Source organism: Notothenia coriiceps, unplaced genomic scaffold, assembly GCF_000735185.1.
Source record: "Notothenia coriiceps isolate Sejong01 unplaced genomic scaffold, NC01 NC01_scaffold00000307, whole genome shotgun sequence".
Lineage (NCBI taxonomy): Eukaryota > Metazoa > Chordata > Actinopteri > Perciformes > Nototheniidae > Notothenia > Notothenia coriiceps.
Window position 1 is genome coordinate 133,322 of NW_011333008.1, and position 9,180 is coordinate 142,501.

A 9,180-nucleotide genomic window follows, 5' to 3' on the forward strand; every position below is an offset into this window, starting at 1 on the left:
AAATAATTGTTTGATTGTCACAATGTAACGAGGAGGTAAAAACCCTGGTAAAATATGGATAATTTATTTAAATAAAACCATTCCACCCATTTGGATTAGGACAAGAACTCTCCTGCTTTAAGGTAAGATTTCACAACTGCCACACTCACACTTAGGTCGATTAGTAGGTCTGACTAATAGTCAGATGACTTGCCGACCTCAACAGTATATCTAAGTCAAAGTGTCTTGCTTAGTTTACTAGGTAGAACTTGAGTGCATTGCTATCCAACTAGAGAAGTCTTTTAAGGGTGGAGAAATGTTTATCTACCAGAATCTGACCAAAAAACAAGTAAACAAGAAGTTTAAGGTAGACGCACTTTATTCCTAAAACAGAAGCTGCACCATCAGTAGCGGCACACAATTATATGTACACATATACACACACAATTACCTAAATCTGTTATATAAAATATATAATCTGACAATGTACCTTTTAATTCCTCTTCAGAGCTCATTGAGTTACTGTGCGAGAGACTCTGGAGCCAAAGCGGACAGAGAGGTAAGTCTCATCCACTCATTGGGTGGGACACAAATGCCCAGGCCAGCTTTTACTTCATTTTTACAGCATGGCAATAAAAAGGTCTGTACCCTTTGAAAAAATAATATTCTAAAAGCAATCTACAGCAAATTCACTTGAACAGGTTTTTCCGTGTTGTAATTGAGAAAATTACACTTTTTAAACCAATTCCTTTACAGTGAGATGTACACCCCCTCTAGGATTTGTAATATATAAAAGATATTAAGCATTAAAAAATCCACATTTAAAAACTTACAATAAATAATATATGCAGGCATTTCATTAAGATAAAATTTCATAGATTGCAATCTACAGTCATAAAAAGACAATTTATTCTCGTTTATGAAACGTCCCTTGATCTTCCAAAATGCTAAAATGGATTCTTGGCATCTGATTGATTGATTGGAAACTTGTAGACAGTCAGTGTTGTGTGAGAAACACCGGGGGAGGAGGAGGAGGAGGGATGCTTCCCCCCCACTCGCCCTGATGGAGTGTAAGGTCCATTGAGTGTCCGGGATCATTCAAAGCAGGAAATCCAATCAAATCTCAGCACTTTGATCCCGATAGAGTTCAGAGCATGTTCATGATAAAGTTGTACATCTGTGTGAGCACCACAAAGTGAACGGGCAGACAGGAGCGTCGGTCCTGGGTCGCAGGGTCGCACGTCAGCCAGGAGAGGGCGTTGTACTGCTCTAGAACAAATCTATGATGTAGGAGGCAGAAACAGCTGTGTTAGTTCATGTGTCACATTGTTCCTTTTATTTTAACATGCCGCTATTAAACTGGAGCAGCTTACCTGAGCACATCAGAGGTGTGGTTGGAGTCGAGGGGGTGGGAGTGTTTACTGTGCAGGAGCTCGTCTGATTGGACAGAAGACACGTGCAGGTGCAGAGAGGCCTGGGGAAATGAAGGATAAAGATGCAAATTACAGATAGCCCCACATTAGGACGTGTACACACCGGCCGTTACATTGGGTTTTTTTATTCAATAGGAAAGACATTTTTTTTTAGACTTCTGTCTTTTACTCCTGGTTAGTCTACTGAATTTTGGTGTTAAAATATGAAATAAACACTTCATTACAAAATCATTCACTGTGACCCATGTTCGCCTCTTACAGCTCTTTCCACAAACAATTTCTGTAAAATAATCTGCACTGTAAGATACTGGAGGATATGAGATATGAAAAGATAGGACCATGCTCTAAACACAATGTACAGAAGAGGAACATAACGTGGAAGGTAACAAACAGTTTGTAAGTGGACACTATGGACCCTTGTGCTAGATAAGTATCATTTTCATAAATTAAAACCTCAACTAACCAAATTAGCATTCTAAGCAAATTGTCTCCCACGCTACAGGCATCGGTTTGTGTTCCTTTTCTCACAATTCTGCTGCTATAGCGCAGAAGGTTTGCCCTTTGGGAATTGGGTTTTATATTATAAATAAAGTTGTGAAGGGCACTGTGGGATAGCAGAGTTGGTTGTTTCTTTCAAGTTGCTTTATAAACCGTACCCACTAACTCCAGTCTGCAGCAAATCACAGCTGATTACCGCCCCCTGCTGACATAACAAAGGCCTTACATAACTGGGAAGCCAGTTCTCTGTTTGGTCCTTAAAGTTCAAATAATATTTTCCTTTACACTGATCACATGGCTTAATCCAATGGATAGATAGTTCATTATAGCAACAGAGAATTAGCTTTTCTGACAGACACTCCAGATTTAAGTTATGTAATGAAGCGTTTCATAGTCCCTGGTTGGGCCAAAAATACCAGCAATTATCTTGTCCCAACTTGTTAAGAGAAATATGTTTTGTTCAGGACACATTTGCCTCAAGCGAAGTGTACTCGGCACTGACATGTTATCTAACAATGTGTCAAGGAATCAGTCTGTGGGTTTGGTTAGATGCTTAACACACCTCAAGAACCATTCCTCCCATACGTTTCCCATTAGTTGTAGCCCTAACATTTGACAAAAGTACAGTGTAACTGTACCTTGAGGAAGAGAGGGCACTGGTTCTGGGCTTGAGGGCAGGCAGACCAGAACCAGTCAGGCAGTGGTCCAGTTTTGGCTGTGGAGACGAAGTAGCCCAGCGCCATGGGCTGCTGCAGGATGTTCAGAGCCTCCTCATGGGACTCCATACGGTCAGCACTCTGGCCCTGCGAGGAAACATTGTTGAAATGAATTAACAGAGAAAGAGTTGATTTATACAGCACAATTGTTTCTTTGCAGCTACTGCCTCCATTTACTGTATATATTTAAATGACGTTAATGGCACCACGTATTAATGGACTAGCTAACAAATCTTGAAACTTTGTGACTCAGTGAGGTTAAGATATAGTGAGCTCAAGGCAGTAATAGTTTTCCTTTATCTGAGTGCAGTTGCGTCATTTTTCAAACGCAAGCACGCATTTGAGCGTGTCATTATCTACACGTGTGATATCCTATCTCTTTCAAGCTTCAGTCTTCATCTATTGGCAACATTTGATACATTTTTGTGTCAGTCTGCTCCGCCTGAAGCTCACTGGCTGGAATACATATGTTTAAGTTGCTTCATTTCACTAGATGATCGACGAATAAAGACAACATGACATTTTGACGTGAATTTGTAAACACTGAGTCTCTTCATCTTGCAGGTCATCGTCTGTAATAGACTTTAAATGGACTTCTGTTTCATTGGATTATAAATGATTGACATACCTTTGTTCCGTCTCCCCCCTGGTGGTAGTGGGAGCCGGGGGAGTGAACAGGGGAGGTTGTGGGGGAGTTGGGCAAAATGTTGATGAGGTCTGGATCCACCATGTCGTTGTCAAACAGGTCGAAGAGGCCCATGCCGTCAGATCCATCTGTGGAGAGAGAAACATGCAGAGGGTTAGGCTTCTGTCTGTCCTATTCATGGCTCAATAACTCTTGATAATGAACAAAAGGATGCAGAACGTACCGGGGTTTATGGGGTTAAAGTTGATGTCGATGGGCTCTGCCGTGTTAGTGTTGACCTGCACCATGGCTGAGGTGGGGAACACTAGGATGTGTGTGCACGATGTGTCCTGAGGAGTGTTCAGCTGCGATGTCTGCATGTTGAGCGTGGTGCTGCGACCGAACACTGAACCTGTCGACACAGAATCTACAGACACGAGGCAGAAAATCAGAGTCAGAGCCAAAAACTCCCCTCCTTCACAAAGTCTAAACCACCATGTTACTATTCCCTTTTACCTGGCATGATGACAAAGGATCCCTGGGGCTCCATTGCAACTAGACAGACGCTAAGGATGCTGGGAGTGTCAGCAGCAGAGATGCCACACAACTTGCACGTCTCCTTGAGGCGTTTACTGAGAGACTGCAAGTTCCTCCTGCTCAGCAGAATACTCCAGTCTGGATCAGGGAGGAGAGAGGAGCTCATTAGTGGGTGTTCATGTGAGTAAATAAGCTACATGTTCTGCAAACACTGCAGGTGTGTGTGTGTGTGTGTGTGTGTGTGTGTGTGTGTGTGTGTGTGTGTGTGTGTGTGTGTGTGTGTGTGTGTGTGTGTGTACCTCTCAGCTCCCCGTGGCCCATTCTACCAAGCCGTCCGATGACCACCCTCCATGGCAGCGATGTCACCTGCACCAGGCCGAGACACCACTCCCACAGTTTCTGCAAACCCACCCGCCTGACGGAGCCCTTTTTCCTGCGCGCCCTGAGAGAGACACAACACATGTTTTGTTTTTTTAAATACAGACACAATCTTACAGTAATTAAGACAGCAATGAACAGTGTGCGCATACCTATTGGGTACATCGATGCTAATAATGCAGGTCTCCAGCAGTTCTCCGTGCTGGTCGGTGCAGGAGGCCAGCAGCCAGCGCTGGTCGTGGGAAAGGCAGTAGCCGACAAACAGGACGTTGTACTTCTGGGAAGCCTCGCCAAACGTCTCCCCGAGCTCAGTCTGCTTGTCTTTTATAGGAGCCAAAATGAAGGGCGGCGTGTACAGGCGCAGACATTCGGGCCTCTGCACAGGAGAAACACGTGATGGTTTAAAAGATTAGAGAGGGAGAGACTTTAACAAAAGACAGAAACTGTTCTGGCTGACTCCCTTTACCAGAAGCCACACAGGTTTCATATAAACAGCCTATATAGGGGGCGTTTACCTCTGGATCCTTTAGTGCCATGTCGATGGCAAGGCCGGGGCCAAAGCCCGTCAGAGCCTTGAAGTTGGTCGAGTTGGGCAGAGGCCGCCGACACTGAGTGAACACAGAGAAGGCCAGCGACTTGAGGTGTTGGCTGTAGAGGTGGCGCTCCCCGCTGCGCACCGGCTGCAGCAGGTACTGGCAGGGAACAATCTGACAGGGAACAAACGACAGTGACACTTTAGTCTTTCTGTAGGTAAACATCAATGGGTTCATCTGCCTACTTCTTAAGTTTACTTTCCCCTCCCTATTTTAGGGGCCCCTATAGAAACTTTGAATATAAAAAAACAAATGTCTGTACAGCCCTATACAGCCTTTTCCACATAGAGTACAAGCGATAACAATTTGAATCATATTTCATTAATGACTTAATCATCCTTTACATAAAGAACATAACCAATAGCAGCACATGTACCACCATATTGGGAATGTTAGAATGGGCTTACTGGCTTATCAACAATTAGTTAAAATGTAAATGGAGTTACGAAATAGTATGCATGTGTGCATCTTTTGACAATTATGGTCAAATTAAGGAAAATATTTAAAGCTGTATTTTTTTTCTTTTACTTAATATTAAAAAAGGTGAAATACAGTGCCAAACTTAAAGTAGAAGGATATTAAAACTGCTCTTAATTACCACTGCTTTAGACTAACGCCTAACCATTAGCAAATTCACACTTCTCGTCTTTCAAAATCCCCCCTGCCAGTTCATGCAGTCTTGTGTCACTACTTTGCAGGTGTGGCAGTTAGCGCCTCAATTAGTGTCTGCTAATGAGTCCCCTCCTCCTGCTCAGCTCCCTCTGTGCCTGCCCGTAACCTGCTCTGTTGTGACTAATCCGTCATAAGAGGAGAAGATCATTTAAAACTAAGGAAGACACCCATCACAGCACATGAGCAGAGTCCTGTAACTGTGTGATCTGTACATGTTAGGGATGTGCATCTCCATCACTGAGGCCGATGCCATGCGCATCTCGATACGTTGCCACGATACGATACATTTGAAACACCAGGCGATGCGATACGATTCGATTCACCCCTGTTGCGATACAGTTCGATACGATTTGATTCAACATTATGCGATTCGGGCAATATAATAAATAATGATACTTCAATATGGTGCGACAGAGGATTTTTGTTTTATTCCTCAGATGCAGCAAATCATAAATTAACAAAAAAGTGCTTTACATATTTGGTTCTGCGCATCCCATCATGTTGTTTATTTTTTTACCTTTAAAAGCTCTCCAGAGTACAGTACAATTGTATAACACCTCACAGTTAAACAATTTAAGGATGCATTGCCCATGATTAACAATGTGCAAATAACAACTACCGTAATTTTCGGACTATAAGGCGCACCTGAATATAAGCCGCAGCAGCTAAATTGAATGATGTGTACATATATAAGCCGCACTGGACTATAGTTCACGTCGGTTGTCTGCCTCCTCAGGGTGCGACAAGATGGGCGGACGGTATCCACCATATAGCAGCTGGGAGTCGAGGCTTCTACGCTGGATTGCAGGTGAGTGCCGGATGTGGGACCTACGACGCGACGCTTGTCTCTACGAGGTCAGGCGGAACGCGTAGTCTTTCGCGCAGAGTCCGTTCCATGGTCTGAAATAACGAAGTATATCTTTTGGTGTGGGAGACAGAGAACACCAATCGGGATCTACCCCATCTGTAGTCGTCCGTCGACATATCCGTACGTGATGGTCATGATTAAAGCATGAATTCGCGGGAAAAAAGGGGTAAAAAGTTGGACGCGAATATTATTGCACGCGGGTTAGATCCTAAAAGTCTAATGGTCAGTGGTGGAAATTTGAGAACCCAGAGATACCCGCCAGGCGCGGGGGTTGGAAATTCGCCCCCGAGGGCCGTCCCTTTCACCTCCGCCTTTTCTCACTCTGTCAACGCGCCATTTTCCTTGCCTCACCATGCTCTCTGTCATGCTTCGGTTCTGTCGTCTGTCTGTAATGCTCGCTCGCTCTGGTAAACAGGGGCCATGGTGAACACTTTTTTTGGGTGACGACATCTAGTGACGCCATGCCACGCCGAACCCCCTCCGTGACAATTCAACCCTTTCAACTTTCAACAGACAGACTTTGCCGATACCTAGTCATGCAACATGTGTCTGTAAAGCATCGAGAATACGTTGATTTTTACCCATTGTGACCTTATGATACGTTAACGTTGAACAACACTTTACTTATTTTCCTCGAAGGAGTTTGTCGGTAGGAAAGGCTTGTTAGGGGGAGAACGTGCTTGGGGAATTGTATAACCATTAATTTGTAATTTTNCATGGTTGCCCTTCTGTTTATTCTCCGCGGTGGACGGCGTGTTCTCCTGCTGTATATCTCTCAGGTAGTCCACCAGCAGATGAAAAACACACACCTCTCCGCCTCTTCCAAGGAACGAGGGGAACGAGGGGAACGCGCGGCAGAGTTTCCGTTAAAAAAATGTTCCGCCGGTCAACATGTCCTTTAAAAGTTTAAATCTTCCATACAAAATTAGAAAATTGCCAGTCAGAGGTCTTCTTTGTTATTTATTGAGCTTTAAAACAAATTGATAACGACTCTGTTCTCTGTATAATAATATAATAATATTTAATAAACGGTGCCTGCCTCTCTTTTCCTCCCCCTCTTCTGACAGCCCAGCAGCAGCAGGAGACGTGGGGAGAGGGAGGCGGGGCTATTTCATCGTTATCAGAAAATGATCATATAGGGCTTACACACGGAGCCTTTGGACCCCCCAGAGCGTTGCGTATGCTGGTCTACCCAGCTTGGGACCTGGGACCCGTTATCTTTACCGTAGTCGTTTAGTGCCCCCCCCCCCCTTTTTAAGACCCCGCGGACACCCTGATGTTGTATATTGCAGAGGATGTAGCGATCAGTACAAATGTGCTGTGTATAAAAACCACCTGATGCAGATCCCAAACGTTTTAGTAGCCAGTTAAATGAAACAAAATAAAAAATGTTTAAATTGTAAAGTAACTTTGGAAATGTATTCAACCGGAAGGTGTTAATAAAAGCAAGGCAGGTAAAATAACCAAATTAAACAGACAGTTTAGAATATTATATAAGTGGTAAAAAGGTTGTTTAAAAAGCCAATTTGGTGTGCGATTTAATTAAAATATCAAGTGAAGCCAAGAGAACATAAACAATAACAAGAGCACCCAGATAAATGGAAACAACTAAGGATGAGCCAGAATTCGGCATTATAAGACATCTTTTCCAAATTGTCCTTAGTTTTGATGAAGGTCATCGATTGTATCCCTTGTCTGCTTACTGATTCAATGCACAGCCAGGGGCCACTGACAGCTTTGTGAAATAATCTGTCTATAACATGAAATCCTGTATTTATATACATGAACCTCTCTCAAACTGGCACATACTAAAGCAGGGTATATGCAGGAATCCTGAGGTCAAATTTAATACCTTTTAAGACCTTTTTTAAGACCCTTTCCATACATTTTAAGACCTCATCGCAACTTTGAGTTCTAACCGGTTACATTGGCAACACACTTTACCTCACATTTACTATATTGATTGTAAGATAGCACAACTAAACAGAGTGCAGACAGACCACTGAAGCCTCCTTTCCACATGAACTTCAACCTCTCTGTGAAGGTCAGGTTTAATGCAGTATGCTGCTTTGTTGCTTCTGTACTCTGTGCTCTTTCATTCCAGTAAAACTCCTCAGAAACCATTAGAAACCAGTATTTGACCAATAAACAAAACAATTGACAAAACTTTGAACTATGAAATATATTAAACTTTTGTGAGCTTCAGCGGGGTAATGCCATATAGGAGCTCCCTCACAAATACCCAGGGGTTAAATTGGGCTGGGGCTGTCCGGGGCTAAGCCCCGGCACATAGGACGATGCTCTGACGTCATCACCCTCACACATTTGTCATATGTTTACAAAAAACGATATATATGTTAAGACTTTTCTCGTTCTTAATATAGACTAATGGCGTCGACGACGGAGAGAACAACCTGAGACAACCCCCCCGTCGCCCCCGCGCGCCGCCGCCGCCTTCTCCGACGTCACCTCTCCACCCACCAAAAAGTAGACGACCACCGATTGTCTCTATATTGTCGTCCTCTTGGCCAGAGCGCCTCTTATTTTGTCTTCCGTTGGTACCCGTTGGTAGCGGAGGCCCCAGAAGAAGCGGACGAAAACCACATAAGACACCGCCCGTCGACTTTCTGCGGTGAATTTCCGCCCCGCCCCTCCCCCGGGCCGGTCGTCGCGGTGAATTTCGGACCTATAACAAATGATGTCGCAAGTCGCAGACCACACTTGCCTGTGCAATTAACTTGTTAACGCCACTGCTCTAAAAACGGCAAACGCAACGCAAAATGGCATACAGCAAGGAGCACGCCGGGCGCCCAGATCGGGTTCTGATATAGCAGTGTCTCTCGACGATAATTCATTTCAGTTGTGTATAGCTGGGAATCAT

The 9,180-nt window shown here is 44.0% G+C and overlaps 1 protein-coding gene across 1 annotated transcript in view; it reads right to left on the bottom strand.

Moving 5' to 3' along the window:
* Positions 1–340: 340 nt before the first annotated feature.
* Positions 341–9,180, bottom strand: part of LOC104941230 (mediator of RNA polymerase II transcription subunit 13-like) — a 22,343-nt gene continuing 13,503 nt past the window's right edge. Inside the window, exons 21-29 of the mRNA XM_010766299.1 lie at positions 4,682–4,910; positions 4,319–4,542; positions 4,088–4,230; positions 3,768–3,926; positions 3,496–3,678; positions 3,255–3,400; positions 2,549–2,713; positions 1,353–1,453; positions 341–1,259 (exon numbers count right to left, since the gene is read on the bottom strand). Of these exons, the coding sequence (XP_010764601.1) occupies positions 1,127–1,259; positions 1,353–1,453; positions 2,549–2,713; positions 3,255–3,400; positions 3,496–3,678; positions 3,768–3,926; positions 4,088–4,230; positions 4,319–4,542; positions 4,682–4,910 (1,483 nt within the window). The 3' untranslated portion in view covers positions 341–1,126. The remainder of the gene's footprint in view (positions 1,260–1,352; positions 1,454–2,548; positions 2,714–3,254; positions 3,401–3,495; positions 3,679–3,767; positions 3,927–4,087; positions 4,231–4,318; positions 4,543–4,681; positions 4,911–9,180) is intronic.